The sequence below is a fragment of the Mirounga angustirostris genome, unplaced genomic scaffold, assembly GCF_029215605.1.
Source record: "Mirounga angustirostris isolate CCGP_5_RB_7025 unplaced genomic scaffold, mMirAng1.0.hap1 SCAF_3, whole genome shotgun sequence".
In the NCBI taxonomy this organism is placed as follows: domain Eukaryota; kingdom Metazoa; phylum Chordata; class Mammalia; order Carnivora; family Phocidae; genus Mirounga; species Mirounga angustirostris.
In genome coordinates, this window is record NW_026991711.1 from 142,057,451 (window position 1) to 142,084,954 (window position 27,504).

General features: G+C 37.9%; 1 protein-coding gene across 4 annotated transcripts in view; it reads right to left on the reverse strand.

Moving 5' to 3' along the window:
- CCDC141 (coiled-coil domain containing 141) overlaps window positions 1-27,504 on the reverse strand; it is a 213,645-nt gene that overhangs the window by 8,513 nt on the left and 177,628 nt on the right. For 2 of the 4 annotated variants that reach the window (XM_045868431.3, XM_045868430.3), the window contains exons 23-26: window positions 25,015-25,127; window positions 21,178-21,282; window positions 12,251-13,098; window positions 6,958-9,860 (exon numbers count right to left, since the gene is read on the reverse strand). In XM_045868431.3, coding sequence (XP_045724387.1) covers window positions 9,593-9,860; window positions 12,251-13,098; window positions 21,178-21,282; window positions 25,015-25,127 — 1,334 coding nt within the window. In that variant the 3' untranslated portion in view covers window positions 6,958-9,592. Of the gene's footprint in view, window positions 1-6,957; window positions 9,861-12,250; window positions 13,099-21,177; window positions 21,283-25,014; window positions 25,128-27,504 lie in introns of those variants that run through there. The other 2 variants (XM_054506112.2, XM_054506111.2) reach the window with 2 other exon arrangements.

Sequence of the window (27,504 nt, forward strand, 5' to 3'; positions counted from 1 at the left end):
TCATACTAACAACTAAGTATACACACACACACACACACACAAACACACCCCATTTGTATCACCAAGATCCAAAACACTTAAATGGTTTTTATTAATTCATAATGATACTAATGACATGTGGTATACTGCGCTATATAACCATGGTTAAGACAATCAATGATAATTTCTCACATTTAAAGAAACCCTATAGATTTTCCTCATTCTAAGCCTCCCTGTGAGATAGCATCATTCCTCTAACTGGCTGATGGGTCAGATGGGTTAGATGTCAGAGCATGGAATGGGACTCATGCACCAAGAAAACTAGGCCCTGTACCTTGCTGCGTGTACACTTTTCATAATCCATTTTTAATTGTAATAGTAAATTGATATTTGTTTCCAATATATGATATGTTGCCATAGGTTTGAACAGAAACTACAATGAGTACTCTGCTTGAATATCCATTTCTAAGTCTTGGATGGTATCTTAACAGTACTTCACTGTTTACACATTTATCTTTACAAAGCTTTTGATAAAATACAAGATCAGTACTTGTCTTTGTAATGCATCAGTTAGTCTTCTTTTAAGTGAAAGAATACTACCATTCTATTTTAGACAAATGATGTATATGACCAAAAATCACCTTCAAGAACATGGAAATAAAGAAAGCAGTTATAGTTAACATTTAGAAAATACAAAATGATTAGTTTCATTGAAGTTCCCAATTAAATGTAGGTGCCAAAGTAGTCATTTGTATTCTACCCTTCACTTAATTAATAGACTAAGGTATGACTTTATGGAACTGATTACTTTTAAAAGTATAATACCATGTCTGGCATATTTTAGCTCTGGTTTCTATCAAAAAATCTTAGAAATATACTAGCAGCATAAGCTCATCCTTGCTGGAAGGAAGTACTAATTCATGAAAGATACATTCTTGCAGTGTAGCAGAGTACCAACTGATAGATCGTCCACTCTGGGATTTTATGTCAGAGACCAAAGGGCTCCTTTTCTTCTAATATTAAAATCATCATTGTTGGATAAAGCTCAGCTCTATGATGCTATAATTACAATGTCTTTCTAATTTTTCTCTCTTGGTCTGTTGATAATGACAATGGCCAGCAAATGATCAAATTTGATTTATGTTCCAGATCAAGTATCCCTTTGCCCTGGTGAGCATCATCTCCTTCAAATAATTTATCTCTTTTGAAATCCCCAAAATATCATAGAAAGCTGCAAGAAAAATCACGTGTGAAATGTTGCAAGTAGATGACAAATATCCATGATGTCTGTAACAAATTTATGGAAAAGGGACAAATTCATGTTACCTGCCCTTGCCCCTGCCTCTGAAAATGCTGATTCACTGTGATTCATTTATTGCTAACTCCCTGCCTTTCTCCTGGATGCAGTTGTTGCAGACCTACTTCCGGTAAACTTGCTGTGTTCACTAATTGGTTCCAAGAGGTTTTGGTAGATTCATTGGGATTTTCTGCATAGAAAATCATGCTATCTGCAAATAAAGATAGTCTTATCTCTTCTTTTCCAACCTGCAAAACTTTGATTTCCTTTCCTGTCTTGTTCACTGGCTAGGACTTCCAGTACAATGATGAATAAGAGTTGTGAGAAGACATTCTCACCTTCTTCCCAATCTTAGGGGCAAAATGTCCAATCTCTTTCCATTAAGTGTGATGTTAGTTACAGGATTTTTGTAGATAATCTTTATCAAGCTGAGGAAGTTTCTTCTGTTGCGAGTTTTCTGAGATTTTTTTTTTTAATTTTCATGAACACATGCTGCATTTTGTCAAATGTTATTCCTGAATCAATTGACATAAGCATGTGATTTTTCTTCTTTTGCCTGTAGATGCAGTGGATTATATTGATTGATTTTGAATATTGGACCAGCCTTGCATACCTGGAACAAATCCCACTGGTGTATATAATTCGACTTAGTCATTGTTGTATTTGATTTGTTAGTATTGTGTTGGGAATGTTCATGTCTATATTCATGAGCGATATTGACTATAGTTTTCCTTTCTTTTAATATCTTTTTTTTTAAATCTGGTTTTAGTATTAGGGTAATTCTGATCTCATAGAATGAGTTTTAAATGTCCTCTCTACCTCTATTTCTTGAAGAGATTGTGGTGAATTAGTATTATTCCTTCCTTAAATATTTGGTAGCTTTACCAGTGAAACCATCTGGGCATATACTTTCTTTTTTGGAAACTTATTTATTATTGCTTCAATATCTTAAAGAGATATTGGGTGATCCAGGTTGTCTCTTTCTGCTTCTGTGAGTTTTGATGGTTTATATCTTTCAAGGAATTGATCCATCTCATTTCAGTTAATCAAATTTGTGGGCTTAGAGTTTCTTATAGCATTTCCTTATTAGGCTTTTAATATCCAAGGATCAGTACTGATATATTTTTATGTTTTCCAAAATATTTAAAAATTTCTCTTGAGATTTATTTTGACCCATGTGCTATTTAGAAGTATGTTGTTTAATTTCCAAGTATTTGGAGATTTTCTAGCTATCTTTCTGATGTTTAGTTTAATCCTGTTGTGATTTAAGAACATGCTTTGTATGATTACAATTCTTTTCAATTTAAGTAAGGTGTGTTTTATGGCCAAAAATATGGTCTATCTTGGTGAATGCTCCATGTGAGCCTAAGAAGAACATGTATTCTGCTGTTGGTGAATAAAATACTCTACAAATGTCAATTGGATCTAATTGATTGATAGTGCTCTTTTAGGTCATATATATCCTAATACTTAGGTGTTAGTAGTCCCATTTATTGAACTTCTCTCTTCTTCCTTATACTGTGTCATACTGAACCTTCGTACTTTGGTTCACATCTCTAATCACAGCTTCCCTTTGGCTTTCCCCCTACTCCAGAGGCCATTTTTTCTCACTGTGATTACATACTGCCTTGTTTTTTCTTTTTTCTTTTTCTTATATGTGCATTATCATTAAGCAAGTAGTAAATTCATTAGGACTTGTCTTGAAGGACTTTTGCTTCCTTTAGAACTCATAGCACTATGGTGGATGTAGGGGGCAATGTTCACACAGAAGATGAATATAACTGCTGATTTATTGGAATGTGCCAAGATCCCCCAAATCAAGAAGAGAACTGAGGCCTTCCAGCATACCCCAGGAGTGCTGTTTTGAAAGGCTGGCTGGTGTCTATCAACGAATGTCTCTGGGAATTTTTTCACCAGAGAAAGGCTCGAATGGACTTTTTTAGAACATGGTCCTTGTATTGGTTTCCTGCTGTGACAAAGAACCATAAACTGGGTGGCTTAAAACAACAGAAATTTTTCTTTCTCAGTTCTGAGGTCTAAAAGTCCAAAATCAAGGCATCGGTAGAACCAGGCTCTCTCTGAAGTCTCTAAGGAAGAATAGTTTATTACCTCTTCTTGTTCCTTGGGGTTGCAATCTCTGGTGCTCCATAGCTTGTAGAAGCTGACAAGGCCACCAATCTCTGCTTCTTTTATCACATGGCCTTTTCCTGTGTGTCTCCTCTGTCTCTATGTCTGTTATGGTCTTCTTATAAGAACACCAGGCACTGGGTTTAGGGCCACCCTGACGCTATTCAATCCAGTACAGTCCTCTACTTGGGTAACAAAAAATGTCATACAGACACATTTTATTGAGGTCTCTAAGTCCCTCTCAGGGGATCCCCACAGGCATTTCCTCAATCTAGAGGAAATTCACAGTGAGAGGAGGAGAAACCCACAGCCGACACTCAGTTTCCTCACCCTGATGTTTGGCTATTTTTCCCTTCCTGTCCTACATTTCCCAACACTTAGTGGAACATAGCATACAACTCTCTCAGGTTCCTGCATATCCCATATCCTCACAAGAATTTATCATTTTTGGTGGGGGAAACATTCTTATTTAATCTGATAACTGAGACCAGGATATGATGAGAAATTCTATTACTCCTTTAAGAGTAATAGAAATTATAAATATTCATTTTAAGAAGCATCTTCTGGAGCTGCATTAACTTTAACCAAAGGCAGACCTCCAAGAGTCAACATGGCCATGGCTGCTAGGGAAGACACTTCAAAGCAGATGGGCATTTTTTAGCCTTTCCAATCCTGCCAGGTAACTGGTTTCCTACTTTGTCTGCATTTCCAGTGGCCCTGTTTGCCAACAGCTTGTTTGGGTGTGGGTTTGCATAATACTTATTACAAAGAAAGGCTCTCTGGCATCATGAGAATAATATGGGTTGGAGACTATTCACCATGAATAAATTATGTTTCTTTATATTTCAACCTTTGAATTTTTTATCTTCAAAATATTTCATTATATGATTTTTTAATGCTAACATGAGATAAAAATACCATTTTGTAGTTGTTTGGATCAATAAGGCTCTTGGAAAAGAACAGTTGTTGAATGTCAAAGGGAAAAGTTTATTTCATTAGCTAGCTCTGGAGCTGTTATTTCACAAGTATTGATATTTAAGTGGGTCCTAAATGGAAAAAGCCATAGCAGGGAGCCATCTGAATACAGATTGAAAACGTCAAAGTATGTAACCATTATTGCTCTGGTTTAAAGAAAAATAAGGTTGGACAAATGTTTTCCAGCTACTCCTATGGTTAAAATATGTTTCAATTTCAGCCAGTCTTTATTGTGCTAATTGGAAATACATGCACACAAACATGCTTGTCTGTACAACTCTTTGTATTTCCTTGTCTTTTAAGGAAAATAGGGTGTTAATTTTATGATATAAAATGGAGAATCTGGGCACCTGGGTGGCTCAGTTGGTTAAGCAACTGCCTTCGGCTCAGGTCATGATCCTGGAGTCCCGGGATCGAGTCCCACATCAGGCTTCCTGCTCAGCAAGGAGTCTGCTTCTCCCTCTGACCCTCCTCTCTCTCATGCTCTCTGTCTCTCATTCTCTCTCTCTCAAATAAATAAAATCTTAAAAAAAAAAAAAAAAAAAAACGGAGAATCCAAAGAACTGGATTTGCCAGGTCCTGGCTTATACAGATGAAATTGCCATTGAACAGAAGAAAGAGCTATCTGGCCAAACACTCAAACTCCAGAATCAAAGATTTATTCATCTGGAGGAATGTCATGCATCCAACCTTCACCACCGATTCTTGGGTGCTTGATGATGTTATATAAACTCTCACCAACACAAGGAACAGTGATGTGGGGATTCATGGGCCAAATTAGCAGCTTTGTGCTTTCCATTTTAAGGTTGAATTCATACACAGCTGATAACATTCAAATCTCATCTCATGTAATGAGAGCAGAGAAAATGAATTGTTTTGCTTTAAGCGGGACACTGTTTCATTTACTGAATGCAAATCTTTTGGCTCTTTGATACAGCTCAAGATTCTGCTAATGGAAAACAGTCTGTCATGCTTTGGCATTTGCATTGACATGCACAATATCAGAGAATACTAGGAGGATATATTTTATTTTGTTTCAAATAACTTATTTCATGGTCACACTTAAAATAATGTACACACAACAGGAATGTCAAAAGCTTCAGATGGCAATTTCTAGTATGGAATAGTCATAAATAAAAACAAAACAAGTGGAACAAGATGCAATATTTCTTCCTTTGTTCATTTGAAAATCAAATAATCTAAATTCTTGGATTTGGCTTTTTTAATATTTACATATATGAATGAAATGCTGGTTTCAAATAAGATACAACCAGATTACCAAGATTATTGATTACTACAATAAAATACTGATAATTTGTATAGTGTTCTAAAGAAGTACATAAATTCTGGTTTTGGCATTTTGGACATAGTCATTGTAGTATGCCTACATACTTCATGGCTAGAACCTGATTCTGATTGGCCAATGTCCATAATAAGAAAGAATAATCAGGTAACAAATACATCTTTCTCTTTTTACATTCCCCCACTAACTCTCTCCAGAAAAAGAAAAAAAAAAAAAAACAAGCTAGGTTTATCTTTGTTTACCTCCAACAACAATTCAAGAAATATTTATTGAGTATGACTGTGGCTTAGGTGCTGGGAGTATAATGATGAACAGGGCTGTCACAGATCCTGCTGCTAAATATCTCACACTCTAGCCAGAGGAGACAGATGCTCAAACATGCAACTTCAATGCTATATATCAAGGGATATGACATGGACAGGTCAGGTGCTGACAGTGCCCATAGCAAGAATATCTACACTGGGCTTGATGGGTCAGGAGGCTTCCTGGGGGAAGTTGTGTCTCAAATGGACCAAGAAGGATATGCAGGAGTTAAGCCACGTAAAGATAGGTTTGGATATAGTAAGGGAAATCTGGGAAGAAAGGACTAGAGGGAAGAAAGAGCACAATAGGTTAAAAACCTGAAGTAAAATGTCATTTTGTGGGGGGATCAGAAGGGATGGAACAGAGATTAAGAAGGGGAGGGCAGGTACTAAAGGGCCTTGTGTACCACTTGAAGAAATTTAAACTTGAGTGAGGTGGTTAGAAGGTTCTTGCAATAATCTATTTTAAGCCTGCATCTTGATTATAAATGAGGGTTAGCATTATGGAATAAAATAACTAATTGTCTATGACTTCTTTTTCCAAAGATTTTAGATATTTTAGCATACACAAAGATTCGAATGTAAGGATTTCTGCAGTAAATTTCTCTTGGAATTGAGTGTGAAAAAATTTTACCATCAAATGTTTATACACTTATTATTAGAAAATCAGAACTGGAAAGCTCAATAATTTTGCCTTTTAGGAAGCTCAAAACACATTTTGTGTTGCGTTCCTTCAAGGTGTCAAGTACATGTTCTTTTTAATCTTCCTTGTCATTTACATTTTCTTGTTGAGAAGTGTTTTGATATTACTAACTGTCCGGAATTTTCTCTAGAAGAAAATGGGTATAAATAGTATATATATATATATATATATATATATATATATATATATATATATATACTATTATATACCCATTATATATATATACTATATATATATACTATATATATATATCTTTAAAAAGAAACATCATTTGCTTAGGTTTTTCATTTTTAATCAATAATTTTAGTTCATACTTTCATAAGGAGACTTTTTTGATCAAGACAGAAATCCTAGAAAAAGGAAAATCACACTTAAGTCTTTGAAATTAAAATATAACTGGAAGAATAACTGAATAGCTAATTATTCTTCACTGCTATGGGAATTACTAGATAGTCAATTGATAGCACAAAAGAATATGTAGGTAGATAGGTATGCAAATAGATGTATGGATGGATAGATGACCAGATGGATGGATGGATGGATGGATGGATGGATGGATGGATGGATAGATGGATGAATGGTTGGACAGACAGATTGATACACAGATAGCTAGCTGAACTATATCTAGAATATCAGCATAATCCTTTTTCCCAATATTTGAGCTCTATGTGTGTGTGCATATATGTGTATATACATATATTTAATATATGTCAAATACATATTATATTTGATATATGTATCAAATACATCTGGGGTTTATACCTTATTTAGTCACACACCATGGATGGATGGATATATATATATCTCACCCTGCTGCCCACTAATGCTCCCCATTAGCCTTTAACTGGCATGCAACATGTAAAGCAAACAAGCAAGTCCCATGCCCTAACAACCTCTAGCCACAAATTCAACCAAGATGACAAAATGGGAAAGAAGATCTTACTAAATTAACAAGAAAGAGACAGAGGGTCAGACAAGAATTTCTTACCTGGTCCTGCCTGCCCTCTTTGGACATGACTAGATTTTACTATTTAGCTTCAACATGGGAATAGCAGTTAGGCAAGATATGTAAAATATGTGAAAGTGGACAAAATGGATAGGAGACTTAAGAGACTATGAGTTCCCTAGGACGTTGTATATATAAGCTTTTAATCGGTTTCTGTCAAAATTTGGAAGAAAATTAAGAGATTTAATTGTTTAAGTAAATTGATGCACAGAAAAAAATATGTCAACTTTACTCAACCACACATTTCATATCTTCAAATAACATTCAGTAGCTTTTTAATACTAACTTGAATGTATTACTTTTTTTTCCTGGTATTCCCAGACTCATTAATTCAACAAAATGTAATAGAGTGTTTTCAGAACCCTAAAAGACTACAGTTTACCCAAATTCTATACATTATTTGAATATATTACTTTTAAGTATTTTTATTATTGTAGATAGTCTTACAGCAATATAATTAATTCCTTCCCTTCATCAGAAATCTATTATAAATTATTCTTTCAACTAAAGATTTTGCTCTACCATGACAAGACTATGTTTAAAATTTAAAAACAAATGCTTCTCTCATTCATGTTTACTTTTAGAGGGAACCAAAAAGGTCCTCTTTTCTGAATAATATATTTCAGAAATGCATAGAAAATTCTTCAATATTACAGTGATAATTAGAAGAAAAGGACAGAATTCACTTTATGTTGTCTTATTACATACTTTTTCCCCTAGATCATACTAAATGCATCTTCCTAAGTTTAATTTCAAGTCTTTGAAAAAGATGTAATCTTAAGAAATCAGAAAGGAATTTAAGTTCCAATTCATATATACATCACCTTCCCACGTGGGAAAGGTTGGAAATCACAGACTAATACCACTCCTTTAATATTCTAAAGAAACATCATCTGAATGAGAATAGTGGGCAGAAGGCAGTGTGACAATAAGTCACATCAAACAATATAATTACCTTCAGTCTTCATAGAACGCTTTCCATTTTCTAAATCTTTACAAGACACGAAAAGAAAACTCTCAATCGCCCGAGAGGTAGACGATGAACCCATTTTCCAAATGGGAAACTAAGGCATTGAGATGTCTTTACCACAGGCTGCAAAAAATGGTCAGCAGCAGAATCAAGAGAAGATGCAGGAGGAACAGGTTGCCATCGTATGAATGTGGCTGCCCAAAATGTGACCGTGACATGACAGGAATTATGTTGGTCCATCTGCAGCCTGTGCTCCATTTTGCTCTATGACAGGTGCAGCTGATGGAAGTTTGAAATTCCATCTGAAGTTGACAGCACATCTATTCACCATGGTGAAACCCGTGAGATCAACAAGGAATGACTATATACAGTGGCCGCCTCAGACTTAGGAAGGTAGTCTAGGTTGAAACTACATAAAATGTATTTCGATAAATGAGATCAAGACATGAAATGCAACAAAAGGACAGCTGATGTGATAAGGTAAATTATAGCTTCACTTCAGTATTTCTCCTGTTAGTCTACAGAGATGTTTATGAGTACAATTAAAAATAAATTATCAAACAACTGGATTTGAAATTTAACTCACACCTCTCTGCTGATGTGAGCCTTGATATACATGCTCTTAAGTGAGGATGGAATAAACATTGTGTAATTTTACTGAGCTTTATATTGAATACATCTCTTTCTACAATACAAAAATGTATGCTTATCCACTGCTAAGAATTTACCAAGTTCCTCAAATATACTAAAACACTAGAGAAAATGTGATTATTTTGCTGAGTTTGGTATTAGCCAAACAAACACCTGACTAGAATGTGGGTACACTTGGTGGAGAGAGGCAGGCAAATGTAAGAGATGCAGGAAAAGAAACAACCATGGGGTTGTTCTTTAGACTCGTGAGAATGACGTCCAAGAGCGCCAACCCCACAGTTACTGTGTGAGTATCCAGTACATTAGGGACACACTAATGTAGATGACACACAGCATTACCCAGTTTATTCTTGTGATTGGCGGCCTGTGGTTACCTGTCACGTGGAGGATGACATTGGAAGAGAGAATGCCACTAGAGTTTTGGGCCCGAGCCACATAGAGGCCTGCGTCTGCCTCACATACCTTCGGAATGAACACCAAATGTCTTGTCTCCTTGTGTAAAACCTCTAAGTGCCCATCTGCAGACAATTTCTGGCCCTTCTTGTACCTGAAGCAGAGAGTCAGTTTTAAAGTCAGGATCACTGTATATTCACATCATTTCTAAGCTCTAAAAACCATTGCAAACAAGCCCATTACCATTGCAGCACTCTCTCTCTCTAGTATTAGCAGGAACTTTGCAGCTACCACAGATTCCAATGGGGCTTTCATCCATCCTTGAAATAGAGGTTGGAGACTTGTGGCCTGAGAAGTGCTTGATCAGGTCAGACCATATTTTTCAAAAAATTGAATTTTTGGACAACATTTAACAGTTGGAATATTGCATGTGAAAATTCAGATATCCAACTATTCTTTAAAAAAAAAAAAAAACCCAAACAGGGTGCCTGGCTGTGTCAGTCAGTTGAGAATCTGACTCTTGATTTCGGCTCGAGTCACAGTCTCAGGGTCGTGAGATTGAGCCCCACGTGGGGCTCTGCACTGGGCTTGGAGCCTGCTTAAGATTCTCTTTCTCCCTCTCCCTCTATCCCTCCCCACCCCCTACCTCTCTCTCTCTTTCTCTAAAACAAACAAACAACAACAACAACAAAACACAAGAAAAACCCAAACCACCTGGTCACAGAGGGCCACCATTTGCTTATGGCAACAATTACCGAGAGTGTGAAATGGCACCCCTCTATTTGGCTTGTGTCATTCTTTCAGCTGCTATGGAATAGCAGCCTGTGAGTTCTGAGAATCTATATTGGAGTGAGACTCATCCACTCCATCATATTCACCCCACAAGATCCATGTGAGAATAAAAACATGCTGTTTTAGAGGAAGGTACTTATACAACATTTCCTGGCGAAATGAGTTCATTTTTATGAATTAATTTCATTAGAAGAAAATGATTTATAATTATAAAAGGCATTTATATAATTGGATTATTACTGTTAATGACATATTTCTAAAAGTTTCCTATGAACACGAGTGCTTAGCTGCCTCTTTTTAGAAAGCAATTTATTTTGTATATTCTAGATTCTTGTTTGTTTATACCCATGTTCCTTCACCTAAGAAGCGGTGACAAACCTGAATCATTTTCTGTTCCCATTGCCTATGTGGTAATTTTGCATTTTTATGAGTGTCCTAAGAATGTTTATTTCCAAGAGCTTGCTGGCTGCTAATTGAGCAAAACCATTGTAAATCCAAAAGCAAGGTATTTTTTCACAATATTATGATAATTCTTCAACAATAAATGCTAACCAAGTTATTTGTTGTGTAGACAAAACCAAGAAACACTGCAGACAACATTTTTCTTTGGGATGAACTGATATTTAATAATGAATTAAATATTTTTTTAAATTCATAAATATGAAATTCCTGATCTATTAAAAAAACATGCAATTTTAAAAACAATAAGACAAAAGCATGAATGGCTGCACTGTATCACAAGTGTAGTCTCTTTTCATCATCTGAGAGACCAGAGTTTTCTCATAGATTCTTTAGATAACCAACTCACACTTCAAGTATCATCAGTGGGCACGCATAATAGTTGAAACTGTTAATGTAATGTCTACTGAAATACTATGATAAGTAAATGCTGTTTTACTTATCTTAGTTTATGAGTATGAATTCAGTCTCACAAATTTGTAACTTTGTCCTCAGATAAATATACTTACAGATGAAAAATTTCTAAATGTTTAGAAGTCACCCATGTAGTGAGAAAGTGAGAACTACTTTTAAAACAACAGTGATTCAAAACCTGTATTCTGCAGTTTACTTTCTATTAAAACAAATATGCTAAAAAATAATGATATCTCCAGAAGGAAATCCTATTGTTCACAGCTCAGTTATTACACCACCTTTCAAAAATGGGTTTATTACCTGTCACTGGGAGCAACTGTGAAAGAAATATTTTTATTCCATCTTTCACACTGAAGAAATTTATAGAAAGAAATCTTAGTGAAACAAACAAATATTACAAAAGTGATGTGTGACTCTGTTGGGAAGAGGGAAAAGATGAAATGGCTAAATGAAAGAAAAGGGGAAAACCTAAATTCTTATGTTTATTAATCGAATATGGGATATTAAGCTAAGAAATGTCATGCTTATGTGGAAATAAGCAATAGGAAACAATTTCAACCCACAATCTTCAGAAATGTGGAATGTTAAACTAATGGCAAAAATAAAACAAAACAAAAAACTCCACAAAAGAGCACAGCTAAGTTGCAGTGCTTTTGGAGTTGGTTAAGTTATTATTTTATGTGGTTCCTTTTGGTTCTTCTGGGTATTAGACATGCTGTGCCTACAGGGAGAGTTGGGGGTTGGTGTGAGGTTGAATCATGCAGAGTTGCAGTGTTGCAGAATATTAATCAGCTATCCCTACACCTTTAAGTTAGTGCACACAGAATGATTTGCTCAGTCATTCAGTGTGTTTATGACTTGTCATTATAAGCTACCCACCATGTCAGTGTAGGCTCTGGAAATCCTGTTACTTCAACTTCCAAAGTCACTGGAGAACCTTCCATGACAGTTACATTAGACAGGAGCCTGGAGAAATTAGGAGCCTGGCCAGTGAGGCTGACCACCGTGTTCTTTGCTGATGTACATTTAATCTCCTCTTGGGGGACTGTTTGCCTCTGATAGGCCCGGCTGGGGCCTGATCGAAGCCCAAGGCCTGAGAATGCATCCTGGGAAGCATGCAGCCTGTCTCGGGTTTTAGTGATGTTATTATCAACATGCACTTTCTCCCGTGTTTCTAGCAAACTTCCCTGAGCCTGAGGGTGCTGCTGTGAAGCTCTCTCATGCACTTCACTCGGCATGCTCTCTGGATGTTTAGCACTGATTTTGCAGAAGGCAGTACTTTTTTCCAGAAATCCTCGGGAGGTTAATGGGAGCTCAGCTTTGGACTGGGGGTACGGCCTCTCAAAATGACTTGAAAATGTTTCTCTGTTATCACTGTAAGCATCAGCCAAAGCAGCAGGTGGTGGAATGCCCGATTCTTGGGCCTCCCCTGCACTGCTGGCCCCAGTCTGCATCCTGTAGCTGCTCGTGTGAAGGCTGAGGGCAGGGCTGGCATGCTGCTCCACGTCCATGGCAGCCAGGGCAAGGGGGGAATCGGGGCTTCCCGAGAGTGGAGGCAAGGAGATGTCATCAGGTGAGACACATTCATATTCTTCTCCTGAAAGTATGTCTGCAGGCGGGAGCCGGCCTTGGACAGCACCCTCTCTGTCACAGGGCGGCTGCTTCAGGTGCGGGGGACGCTGACCCTCTCCTGTTCCACTGATGGCCCAAACACCTGCTACCTGTGCCTTCAGAACAGAAAAGCCAAAGCTTTGGGTTAGTCACTGCGTTTGCTTTTTCCAGGTCTCAAACTCCTTCAGACAGACAATCTGAGAAAAACTACAGTGAGTGAAGGTTGGGGCACCAGCACGAGCAGTACAGAACTTGATACCATCGGTCTGTTGAACCTGGGCCCAGTCCCATGCCATGCCTAAGGAACTGGTAAACTGACCTCCAGGCTCTGAATGAAATGTGATAGACCTTGCGAAACAGAGGCGAGAAAGCCCTAGTTTTCATCTCTAATGAGCGTGTTGAAATGGATCAATGTCTTCCAAATCATGATCTGAGGAATCTCCTCCTACCCGCAAATTCTGCTTTGTTTTATTTGTCTACACTCCATGGGGACGCATAATTCCTAAATCTCAGAGGCTCCCTTGTTAGGCGATCCCTTGGACCCTCCTAAGAATAACCTCTCTTTTTTTCTTAGGAAAGCCATTCTTTATTATTATCATTATAGGTGGTAAAATATATACAACACGAAATTTACCATTTTAACCATTTTTAAGTGTATAGTTCAAAGACATTAAGTACACTCACATTGGTGCAACCATCCATTATCCATCTCCAGAACTTTTCCATCTTTCCAGACTGAAACTCTGTACCCATTAAACACTAAATTCCCCATTCTCCCCTCTCACCAGCCCCTCCTACTTCCTGTCTTTATGAATTTGACAACTCTATTTACTTCATATGGAAAAAGCCATTTTTCATGACTGGTTTTATTTTCTTAAAGCCCCTTATTTTTATTCTTCCATGAAAAAGTATCTATTGAACACCTGTTTCATACTAGGTACCATGCCAGGCATTGGTGAGATGAAATGAGTAAAAGTAAACCCAGTCTCTGCCCTCGGGGAGATAACAGCCTAGTGGGAGAGGTAGATATTAATGGGACAATCACACGTTACAGTCTGTCACAAGAGCACACAAGATATAAAAGGAAAATCTGCCACTTATCTTTCCATGCCATGTGGAGTGCAGGTCATGCTAGGAGACCATGAACAGCAGTACTTTGATGCTCAAATATCCCTTCTGGCATAGACTCAAAAGCATTGAAGCTGAAAAGGATCTCATCTATCTGAACCAGTTGTTTTATATCTACTTTTTTTTTTTTTGCCTGTCTTCAGTATTTGGGTGCATTTTTACTTACTTAGCAATTACCAGGTTTTGTCCCTTTGCTACTGCTTGCACACAAGAAAGTTAGGTCTTGCCTTGATTTTGAGTTCTTCATTTTAGCTCATAGTCCTGCCCCTGACACATACTTTATAAATAATTTTTGAGAAATAAATGTGTTTTCAGGTTGAAGATCAGAAGCAAAAACAAAACAATGTTCCTTCTACACCCCGCCCCCCGCCCCCGCAGAGATACAAATTATCCTCAGAGAAAGTATAAGCATGGCTTTAGAGAAAGTGGTTTCCTTCAGCCATTTAGTAGAAGTTTATTTTTTTTTAAAGATTTTATTTATTTATTTGACAGACAGAGATAGTGAGAGCAGGAACACAAGCAGGGGGAATGGAAGAGCATGGAGCCCGATGCGGGGCTCGATCCCAGGACCCTGGCAGACGCTTAACGACTGAGCCACCCAGGCACCCCAGTTTAGTAGAAGTTTAAACTCTAGGTCTAAAAACAAGCCAAAAGTTTTTAAAAGTCCTTGTCATTAAAAAAAAATTACTAAATAAACACATAGACAATAGGAAATGCCCCTCATTCTTTTGGTTTTCCTACTTCGGCTCAGCTCTGCCTTTATTTTCCTTTTCATAGGGACTTTGATCCAACTTCCTGTTCAGTCCAGGTAATCTCCTCTATGACATTCTGGTAGCCACCCTTCCCGAAAGGGTGCTTTCTTTGAAAAGAATTTTATGCTTTACCTGTATTAAGAATTTCTTCCTCTCTTTAGTGAAGATAGGCCTTCACTCAGTATCCAACAATGGATCTGAATTGGCCTCCCAGAGCGGCATAGATGTTGAACTGCTCTCCTCTTCTAACAGCCTTTTGACTATTTGGAGAATTGGTGCCACAACCTCTCAGTCTCTTTCATTGAACTAAAACCTCCAGGTCTTCTTCTGCCTTGACTCTAGGACTTTTATCATTCTGGTCACCTTTTGGGAAGTCCCACTCCTACTGCGCTATAAGCTCCTTCACAGCAGGGACATTTGTTGATTTGAGGGTCATCCATTCTTTTTCTAGCTCCTTTAAGCGTAAGGTTAGGTTGTTTATTTGAAATTTTTCTTGCTTCTTGAAGTAGGCATGTATTGCTATATACTGCTCTCTTAGGACCACTTTTGCTGCGTCCTAAAAGTTTGGACTGTTGTTTTTTCCTTTTCATTTGTTTCCATGTATTTTTTTTTTAATTTCTTCTCCTGGTTGACCCATTCATTGTTTAGTAGGATGTTGTTTAACCTCCATGTACTTGTGGTCTTTCAGAATTTTTTCTTATGATTGACTTCCAGCTTCATAGCATTGTGGGCAGAAAAAGTGGTATGCTTTCAACCTTTTTGTATTTGTTGAGGCCTGTTTTATGACCTAATATGTGATCTGTTCTGGAGAAGGCTTCATGCGCACTTGATAATAATGTGTATTCTGCTATTTTAGGATGGAATGTTCTGAATATATCTGCTAAGTCCATCAGGTCCAGTGTGTCATTCAAAGGCATTGTTTCCTTGTTTATTTTCTGTTTAGGTAATCTTTCCATTGATATAAGTGGGGTGTTAAAGTCCCCTACTATTCTTGTATGATTATCAATTCCTTTATATTCATTATTAATTGTTTTATATATTTGGGTGCTCCCATGTTGGATGCATAAATATTTACAATTGTTATATCTTCTTATTGGATTGTCCCCTTTATGATTATATAGTATCCTTCTTTGTCTCTTGCTACAGTGTTTGTTTTAAAGTCTAGCTTGTCTGATAAATATTGCTACTCTGGCTTTCTTTTGACATCCATTTGCATGATAAATGTTTCTCCATCCCCTCATTTTCAATCTGCAGGTGTCTTTAGGTCTAAAATGAGTCTCTTGAAGGCAGCATACAATGGGTCGGGTTTTTTTGTGGTTTTTTTTTGATCCATTCTGATACCCTATGTGTTTTGATCAGAGGGTTTAGCCCATTTATTCAAAGTAATTATTGATATGTATTTATTGCCATTTTATTATTTGTTTTTTCACCGCTTCTGGAGATTTTCTCTGATCCTTTCTCGTCTTTGTCATTTTTGGTCTCTTCTTTGCATCAAAGAGTCCCCTTTAATATTTCTTGCAGGGCTGGTTTAGGGTCATGAACTTCTTTAGTTTTTGTTTGGGAAACTCTTTATCTCTCCTTCTATTCTGAATGATAGCCTTGCTGGACAGAATATTCTTGGCTGCAGATTTTTCCCATTCAGCATGCTGAATATATCATGCCACTCTCTACTGGCTTGTCATTTTCTGTTGAGAAATCTCCAGCTAGCCTTATGGGTTTACCCTTGTAAGTTAAGGACTTCTTTTGTCTTGCTGCTTTTAAGATTGTTTCTTTGTTGCTATATTTTGCAAATTTAGTGGCAAATGTCTTGGTGTTGGCCTTCTTTTGCTGATTTTGATAGGAGTTCTCTGTGCCTCCTTGATCTGGGTATCTGTTTCCATCCCCAGATTAGGGAAGTTTTCAGCTATTATTTCTTTTTTTTTTTTTAAGATTATTTATTTGAGAGTGAGAGAGCACAAGTGGGGAGGAGGGGCAGAGCGAGAGGGAGAAGCAGGCTCCTACTGAGCAGGGAACTCAACATGGGGCTCAGTCCCAGGACTCTGGGATCATGACCTGAGCCGAAGGCAGACACTTAATTGGCTGAGCCACCCAGGTGCCCCACTATTATTTCTTCCAATAAATTTTCTTCCCCCTTTTCTCTTTCTTCTCCTGGGATTCCTATAATATGAATGTTATTATGTTTGATGGAGTCACTGAGTTCCTTAAGCCTATTCTTGTGTTGCATAATTCTCTTTCTCTCTTTTGTTCAGCTTCATTATTTTGCAGTATTTTGTCTTCTAGGTCACTAATTCATTCCTCTGCTTCTTCCAGCCTGCTGTTCATTACATCGAGCATCTTTCCAATTCCATTTATTGTGCTCTTCACCTCTAACTGATTCTTTTTTAACTCTTTTCTCTGTGAAGGGTCTCACTGATGACCTCTATTCTTTTCTCAAGTCCTACGAGTATCCTTATGATTGTTGCTTTAAATTTTCCATCAGGCATGTTACTTGTATCTGTTTTACTAGATCTCTGGCCATGGCCTTATCTTGTTTTTTCATTTGCGATAAATTCTGACATCTTCATATTTTGTCTAAGTCTCTGCCTTCTTCTCTGTGTTAGAAAAGCCAGTTATGTCTCCTGCTCCTGAAAGTAATGGCCTAATGAAGAAGAAGTCATGTAGTGCCCAGTGCCTGACACTTCAGGGAGTGTCTCTGGTGTGTGCTACATGTGCTCTGCTCTTGTGTTTTGGCTGCTCTGTCCTTCAGGCTAGTCATCTGGAGAGGCTCTCTTGCCTGCTGTGGGCAGTGTTTGGTTCTCTGCCTGCATGTGGTGAGTTTTAACTACATGTGCTCTGGTCTGCTTGTGAAATGAGATCAGACACCACCTCCACCAGAACCGAGGCCCTGAAGAACTCTCTGGTCAGGAGACATGGTGTGGGCAGAGGTTTGTACTAGTGTTCAGGGGAGGGGCTGCTGTGCTAGGACTGAGGCAAGCTTGATTGAGAGGGGCAGCCCCGTCAGAGCATAGGGGTGTGGGCCTTGGTGTAAGCAAGTTAGGCAGCTAGTGTTGGCACTGCACTGCTTCCCATAGACAGGGTGAGGGAGGAAAATGGTGTCATTTTCAGCTTCTTTGTTCCCGGAGAGGCATTTCCATAAACACTGCCTCTCAGGAATGCACTCCACTCCAAGAAGAGTGAATAATCTCCCCACTGTGTGCCCCAGGCGTTCTTCAGATTGCTGTTTCCATGCTGTCTGTCCCTATGTTGTTTGCCTGCCTTCTCTCTAAGAGCAGGGCAGTGCCCTCTGGGTTCTATCCCAGCCAAGCCTGCTGACCTTTAAGACTCCAGATTTTAAGCCCTGCTGGTTGCAAGAACTCACAAAATTCAGCCCCTTGTTTTCCAAGCCAATGTCTTTGGGGAAATGTTCTCCTTGTGCTCCTCTCTCACCTTTCTTCGCATCCACAGCATCTGTGATCTGTTTCTTCCTTAAACCACATCTTCATACTTCCTACCTTCTTTGATATGGCCTCTTCTCTCCCTTTAGTTGTAGAGTTTGTTCTGTCTGTCTTCAGGTTGATTTCTGGGATATTTAGGATGATTTGATAGTTATCTAGTTGTGTTTGTGGGACAAGAGGAGTCAAGGGCCCTCCTACTCCACTGCCATCTTCCTCTGACCAAACACTTCTGGAATTGTTCTTTCTGAGTCAAATAACTTTCCAAGAACGATCAACACCATTTGGATTGGACACAGAATTGGACACAATGATTCCCAGATAAGCTTTTTTTTTTTAACTTGGTGATTTTTGTTATCTGTCCACATGGTTTTTGGGAAATCATTACATCTGACCCATAATATAAATGATAGAGATAATAAAATGGTAAACATTATTGAGCTGTTTAAAGGGAAGATTACTGCCACCCTTTCATTTTGCTCTCTGTGCCAACTGTACCAGAATGTATATGTAAATGATGTCAGTGAGAGTTTTTTACAGCTATAATTGTGGTCCTTTACTTTTATACTACAAACAGATAACCTTTTAATTCATATTAAAATAAAATTGATTTCTCAGGTGCCTGGGTGGCTCAGTTGGTTAAGCGACTGCCTTCAGCTCAGGTCATGATTCCGGAATCCTGGGATCGAGTCCCACATCGGGCTCCTGACTCGGTGGGGAGCCTGCTTCTCCCTCTGACCCTCTCCCCTCTCATGCTGTTTCTCTCTCTCCTCTCTCAAATAAATAAATAAATAAATAAATAATTGATTTCTCAATGAAAATAAATCTTGCTTTTTTATTTAAAGAAATCTGTTCCTTTAATTTTTTTCTAAGAAAAATAAATAAAAGAAAGAAAATCCATATTTACTAAGTATAAATGAGTGTGTTTGCTTTGGTATCATTGACCTTCACTTCAATTCTTAGTAAATTAGTGTGGTTGACAGTGTGGACAATGTGCAGAATTTAAAAAATAAGTTGAATTTAGTATCTCTTAGAAACCTAGTTAAGAAGGGGCATGTGGGTGGCTCGGTAGGTTAAGTGTCTGCCTTTGGCTCAGGTTATGATCCCAGGGTCCTGAGAACGAGCCTCAGATCAGGCTCCCTACTCAGTGGGAAGACTGTTTCTCCCTCTCCCTCTGCCACTCCCTGCTGCTTGTGCTCTCTCTCTCACTTGCTCTCTCTCAAATAAATAAAGTCTTGGGCGCCTGGGTGGCTCAGATGGTTAAGCGTCTGCCTTCGGCTCAGGTCATGATCCCAGGGTCCTGGGATCGAGTCCCGCATTGGGCTCCCTGCTAGGCGGGGAGCCTGCTTCTCCCTCTGCCTCTCTCTCTCTGTCTCTAATGAATAAATAAATAAAATCTTAAAATAAATAAATAAATAAATAAAGTCTTAGAAAAAAAAAAGAAGAAAGAAACCTAGTTAAGAAAATGTGATGCATTGAATGTTATTCTTTACTATTTCAACTAGTTGGTCTCAATCAAGGGTGATTTTGCTCCCCAGGGAACATTTGGCAATGTCCATGGATGTTGTTTGGTTATGACAACTGGGTGAGTTGTGGGGGGGAGTGCCATTGGCATCTAGTTGATAAAGGCCAGTAATGTTGCTAAATATCCTATAATGCACAAGACAGCACTCCACAACAAAGAATTTTCTGCGCCAAAATGTCAATATACTGAGATTGATAAACACTGATAGACCAATCACAATAATGAAAGACCATTTGATATAAGACTAAGATTCAACAAAGTGATCAAGGTTTGGCCACCTTCCTTTGCCTCAGAGTAGAATCAGGGCTTAAATGCTTCAAGACCATACCACAAAAAAGCCAGTTTGCATAATGATACTTGCTGCCTGGAGATTGTATAATTGCAGTAGACCTTGACATAGATTTAACCTGTGGAAAAGATTATAAAAGATTATATAGATGATCTAAGAATTGTACTGACTTCAAGGAAAGAAATTTTTCTCTATAAGAAAGTGGGGAGATATTTATTTTAAATTCTCATGTCACAAGAAGTATACTTTATTAATTTGGGGGCAGTTGAGAATAATGTTGACTCTGTTTGTTCCTTCAGTTCCTTGGGAGAAAGAGAAACACTAGAAGCAAACTTGGCAAAGCAAAAAGATAGGAGCTAATTATAGTCCAGCAGCTATGAATAGAGAGTGAGCAACTTATACTGAAAATCCATAATGATGTGATTTAAATAATGCTTTTGAAATCATGGAACATTTGCATTTTGTGAATATTTGCAGTTTTTGCTACATGCTTAATTTATCTGTAATACATAGATTTTAAAGTAATTTAAATATTTCTCTACTTTAGTATTTATATTTCAGTTGGATTCTATGTTTTAGTATATGTACCTGGAAATATCATCTTAGAGATAGCTTTGGTGGAATAAGACACAAGCTAATTTCATGTATTAAGGTTTTCCAGTGGGTAGTGTAAAACTTCAGAACCATAGCTTGGTGGTATGATAGAGAGAAGTCAAATTTGAAGTTGGGATTGACTATAAAAGGAAAATGGGAGAGGCAGCTAATGGTGGGAGAAATAGAAGTGGTTTGGAGTGACAGTATGGTGACTGAATGGTTATCCCAATACCATTGTGCAATGCTTGGTCCCACTATTAAATAGGAAGCGCTCAGAGGAAAATAGCATAGGTGGAAGAAGAAGGACTAAGTAAGGGGTAGAAAGGAAGTACAGGATAAGGACACTCACGTTGCATGTATATTGAAAGATTTGATTTAGGTAGATAACAAGGCTTTAATTCCCTTTTTTTTTTCAATGAACAAGGACTCTAACCTCAAAACAAAATGAATAACTGAGATTACACAGTTTTCTTTACCTTATTCCTTTCTTCATTGAATAGTGTCTGCTTATTTCTTGCTGGTTCTTTTAGCAGGTTGATGAAGTCTTCTAAATTCACATTTGTCTTTAAAATGTCTCCCTGCTGTACAAAGCAATGTTTAAAGTGAGAGCCTGGGCCAGGAAAGTTGGAGGTACAGTGCTACACAATAACCACTTGGAAGAAAACATAGACCAGTTGGAACCCTTCAGGAAATGTATTCCACAAGAGACTGACTACTCCCATGATGTGATTTACAAAATTATCTTGTCAAGCTCACAGTTCCCCATCTACCTCACTCCTTTGATAAAATTCATTGCCAGTAAAAATGGGTTGTTCAAAGGCCCAGCCAGAACAAAGTCATTATTGCAGTAGGATATACCTACAGGAGCATTCTCTAGATAAAGGAATCATTGTACATGGCAGTCTAAGCCATCAGGAGAGTCTAGGGGACCAGTGCTAAGGAAGAAATGTTTGAAGATTTTGGTGGAGAACAAAAAGGAAATCCAGAGAATTTGCATAAGCAAATGTTTGGGAAACTTGAAGAGAGGAAGAAAATATCACTGGGTATGGTAAAGAAAAAAAATTGAGAACAAAGGATGCTTCCTGTGGGTGATGATATTTTGCTTCTATCATTCATGGAGCTGTTTTAGTCATGGAAGTACAAGGGCTTGCAAGCTGCTGGGGAGTCCCTGTGAGGGCTGAGAAGTCTTTGTAAAGGTGAAAGGAGCCTCAGGTACACCAAGTTTAGGATGATGGATTATACCACATCAGAATATTCTCTATTCCACCTGGAATATGGTCATTAGATGGGCCTTAAGAAAACAGCACACTCCTCAAAGTGCATGTGCTATATGGACTCAGAGAATTTGGGGAGAGATTCAGCTTTTAGTCTAACTCTAAAACATAAGCTGGTTGGTGTTAGTGGATAAGGTACTCTTGATATCTAATCTCAAAATGGCAGTTGTTGTGGAAAGAATGCTAGATTTTGAATTGTATTTAATTCTAGATTCTACCATTACTGATGGTGAGACCCCAGGCAAAGCACTTTTACCTTCTTTGAACTCTACCTCTAAAACAAGGAAAATGGGGTATCTGAGTGGCTCATTAACCTGGGTGGTTAAGCATCCGACTCTTGGTTTCAGCTCAGGCCATGATCTCAGGGCTGTGAGATGGAGCCCTTCATTGGGCTCCACACTCAGCATGGAGTCTGCTTGTGCTTCTCTCCCTCTGCCCTTCCTGCCCCGTTCATAAATAATAAAATAGGAAAACAACATTTGCCGTATCACCATCACAAGGTTATTTGGAAATCACTGAAGTAATATATACGAAAAGCCTTTGTAAATCTCAAATTGTTAATACAAATAGAAAGGATTATTATCACTATTTCAGCCTTGATAGGGATTTCTGGGCCTATTTTTAATAACCCCTACAAAATAGCCATAGCATCAACCTTAAAACATAAAAACTAGACATTTATGCTGTGTTAGTAAGCATTCTTTGACAAGTTTTGTTCAGGCTCTAACTTGTAAGAGCCTTGCTGATGCCCATAACTATTGCCAGAGAGGCCCTTCCTTGTTTTTATATCCACCCAAATCAAACCTTTTTGAGCTACTGAATGATTCTTCTTCTCTGTACCAATCATTTGAGTTTTTACTACAAATGCCAAAACTCTTTCTGGAGAAATTGGTTTGGGCAAAGCACAATGTTAAATGTTGTGTGGGACCCTAAACTGAACAGAGCCATAGGGTTTCCTCAGGTGTAGTCAAGTAGATGAGTTAGGGTAGTGATGGTAGTTACATGTGATGATTATAGTAGGAAAGAACACAAGTGCTCTGGGGGATCAGAGAGGCAGGGACACAGCCTGCAAAGGAGTTGTGAAGGAGGCAACATTTGGGTTTGGCTTTGAGAGATGGTGAAATTTAGATAAGCAGAGAGAGAAGGTCATGTACATGAAGGTTTAGAAGCAGAAAATTCAGGAATCTGGGGTAGTACACCAGTGAGACAGGGACCTACAATGAATACAGAAGAACACTAATTTGGAAAGACTCAGCCTCAGAACAATGGAAAAAGGCCTTGATTTTCAACTGTTTTTGGTAAGCAGTGAAGAGCTTGTAGTGAAGTGCTTTGAATGTAAAAACGATACTAGCAGCTGTATTTAGGAAGGTTCATCTAGCTGGAGTGTATAATTAGGAGGCTCCTGACTAGTACAAAAGGGAATCCAAGTGATGGGTTGAAAATGAGGAAAAGAGGGTGCAATCCTGACTAATGGGTGTAAAAGGAATGGGGAATGAGGAAGTGGGCAGAGGGAGTGGCAAGTGCTTTCAGAAAGAATAGTCATGAGGTGAAAAGCAGACAGAGATAAGGGTAAATTTTGTTAAGTGGACCTCACTTGAAGATGTACAACAGAAATGGGAAGGCTGTTGTAGATAATAAAGAGCAAAGAGTCAGAGGAAGCAGCAATTTTCAAGCTGTGTACTGGAAGTCAGGAGAAGAAACAGATCCTTAGAGGGTTGGTTTGAGGTGGAGAAGAAATGATCATTGTTTAAAAAGATAATATGCATATGGCACATTCATACATTACTGGTGGCATTAAAATTGTAAAATGTTTGTGGAATGTAATTTAACATATGTATGTTAGAAACATTAACAACTTCATGCTCATTTACCCAAATCTGCTCTGGAGAGTTTATGTATAGGGAACAATACAAGAGAAAAAAAAAAAAATCTTTATGTGTGAAGATGTTCATTGCAGTGTTATATAAAATGGTAAAAAAGTTGAAAATCTAGTTTCTTAAGGAATAAAGATAATCTAGTTGGTCACTCACTCAATTAAAAGCTTAGCAAACTATTTTGAATGGACTGAGTACTCAAATTTATGACATGTAAATTCATACAGAAAAAATGATTGCTAGAAATATAATTCTGCTCTGAACTACAAGAGCACCCTTATGTCTCGATATCAACAATGATCACAATAATTATGGGTGTCTTCACATTTCAATTCCTGGGGTTACTCTATGATTAGGTTCCCCTATTCACTCCATTGTACAGATCAAGAAACTGAGACGCAAAGAGATGAAGTAATTTACCCCAAATCACAAATCCAGTAATTTGGAGAACTGGTATTCCTAGGCAGCTGTATTTTACTCTGTGTTTTACTCTATGTTCTTAATCACCTCGTTATTCTCTCCCTCCTAAGTAACCAATTCTTTCAGCCAGTCATTAAAACAGTACTAATGAAGCTAGTTTTCACAAAATACGGACAAAACAATATATGCATTTCTCTCTTTTAACTGGATTTGCCTAGGCATTAGGCATCAACATACTTTCTCTCTATTCTTTATTCCATCTACTTTTTATTTCATGAAGGATGCTAATGATTAGTTTAATACTTCCATGAAGCTAAATATTCAATGAATATAATACCTGAAGATTTAGTTTTATTTTCTCTGGGGCCACAATTTGGAAGGAAAAAAAAAAAAACCCTTCCATTTATTATTTGGGAATGAAAACATAAGGCTACTTAACACAGACTTTACTTTGATTTTAATGGCACACATTTATCCTTTAGGATGTGATCCATGAAAATGTAAATGAGACACCTTAATTGTGTTTAGCCCTCCTTCCCAGCAATATTTTTCTCTGCAGTGATGGAAAAGAAACAGAATTAATTATCAGAAACACCCAGATAATTATGTTAGAAAGCTGTGAAACAAATGTGCACATTATGTCCCTTGAGAATTTCTATTAGAACATCTTTGCACTAGAAGACACTTATCAACACATTTTTATTTATATCACTTGAAAATACATATTCTGGGAAGAAGAAATTACCTTCAACTTTTCTTCAAGCTCTGTGAGAGAGACACATAATTCAGTGATAGATTCAAGAACCTCTTTGTGTTTTGCCACTATTTTCTCAGCGTATTTCTGCCCTTCTTCAAAACCTGGGGAGGAGAAGGGACAAAAAACTATTTTTGAGGTCAAATCCCTAGCAGAAAAAAAAAAAAAATCCCAGGTATTAATTCACCTCCCCAGTGTCTGGTGTAAAGGCTGGTAGACAGTAAGTGCTTAATCAATATTTGTTAAGTAGATAAATGAATGAATGAAGGCATTTTTTGAAAAAACAGGTACCCCAGAAAAATGGTTACATTTGCTATACCTTGTCACTTTTATGTGACCTAAATCATGTTGCTATGTTAATATTCTTAAAGCACCACTCTAATCAGTCATTTCCTGTTCAGAACATTGTCAATTCTTTATTTATGCATTCAGAAATGGTCTCAAGGTGCTTCTCCCAAATGTATGTCACCATAGTTCCCTCACATATTTAGTCTCTGGTCAAAGTGCACCAGCGACTCTTCCCCACAGCCACTGAATATTCTATCCTGTAACAGGAATGCCTTTCCCTCACTCCCTCCTGTCTACTTCAAATACCAGTATCTTTGTGACATGTTCTTTATCTTGCCCACGTAGATTTTACCTCTCTCTACTGGAATAATAATAAAAACAGCTACCAGGTAGTGAGTACTTATTATTTGACTATGGCTAAGCACTTTATATGCATTAATGTAATTCTCCTGGGATTCTCTAGGCTCTATTGCATTTTACAAATGAGGCAACTGAGGCTCAGGGAGCGTCTTCAGGTTACCCAGACAGTAACTGCAGGAGCAGGGATTTGAAACAGGGATTACAGACTCCATGGTTTAAACTAAGCGATATTTCACATTTTTACGGGCTGAATTGTGTCTCCTCCAGAACTCCTATGTTGAAGCCTCAATCCCCAGTATCTCAGAATGTTACCACATTTGGAGATAAGATCTCTAAAGAGGTGATTAAGTTAAAATGAGGCCGTGAGGATGGGGCCCTAATGCAGTATGACTGGATCCCACCGGTATAAGATGAGGGAGAGACACCAGGGTGAGCGTGTGCACAGAGGGATGCCTGAGTGAAAAGGCCGCAAGAAGGCAGCCAGCTGCCAGCCAGGGAGAAAAGCCTCAGGCGACACCAACCCTGTCAGCACTGTGATCTTGTGATCTTGGACTTCCAGCCTCCAGAACTGTGAGGAAATGAATTTCTCTTGCTTCAGCCGCCCAGTCTGTGGTATTTTGTGATGTTAACCCTAGTAAACCAATACACACTTTCATACCTTTCTTACTGCCTTTACTGTAACATGACTTCTAGGCCTAGGCTGTGGATTCTTGAATGAAGGAACTAAGTTTTATTTGTCTTTATATCAATCACACCTCCTCATACATAATAGGTACTCAAAAAATTTTTTTGAGATAAATTTATTTGCATGACAATTCTGGGTCCAAGGATGCTTGGGTGGCCTGTAAGAGTCAATATAATATTCCTAAAGCTTCTTACTTATTGCAAATTTTAAAAATTGCATAGCTTCCATACTGAGCAGATGAAGATTCATGACTTTTATTTATTTGTCCAAGGTATTCAGTCTATGATTCATTTGTTCATCACATATTTGTTAAGCACTTAGTATGTATCATGAAGCAGTAAACTAACAGGCAAAATCCCTTCTCCCATGGAGCTTACACTCTGGTGTAAAAGCCAGACAACAGACAAATAACTATACAATCTGTCAGTTGGTGATAAGGGCCAAGAACACAGACAAAGCAGGATGCAGGATATGCATGAAGGGAGGGGAATTTAACTAGTATCTGGTCTTTGTGAGTACTTACTGTGTCCTGAAATTGAATAGGCACTCAAAAACAGTGACAAAACATGCTTCCCTTGCCCTCAAGGAGCTTATGGTCAATAGAGAAGATAGATGAACAGGTAATTTTGCTACAGTTTGGAAAGTACAAAAATAGAGGGAACCACATACGATGCTGTGGAGGCAGAGGGCATTCACAATTTTTTAGTGCACTTATAAGTAACTACAGTAGGAATGAGACATCACATTCATTTTCATTAATTTTTCAATCTATATTTTATTATTTTTATGTTTCTATTTTTTCCCTTGGAAAAGCATTAATAATTTATTATCAATAATTTAATATTAGGTAGTACAGTATATATGGTTCTACACATTTTTATAGCTACCCATACATAGCATTTTATGGCATGTGAGAAAATATCCACCTGGCAGCAATGTGGGCAAGCCAGCTGAAGCATTTTGTGCCTCCTGTTGCTATCTTCTTTCTGAGCTAGATTTGCCTGGCCACCAGGAACTACCTGTGGTCTACAGGAATGATATCAGGGGATTCGTGAAACTTATTCCTCAGCAACCCCATGAGCTGTCATCACCCAGACGGCTTCTTTTAGATAGAAAGACTCTTGAGACTGACAAGTGTATTATCTTTC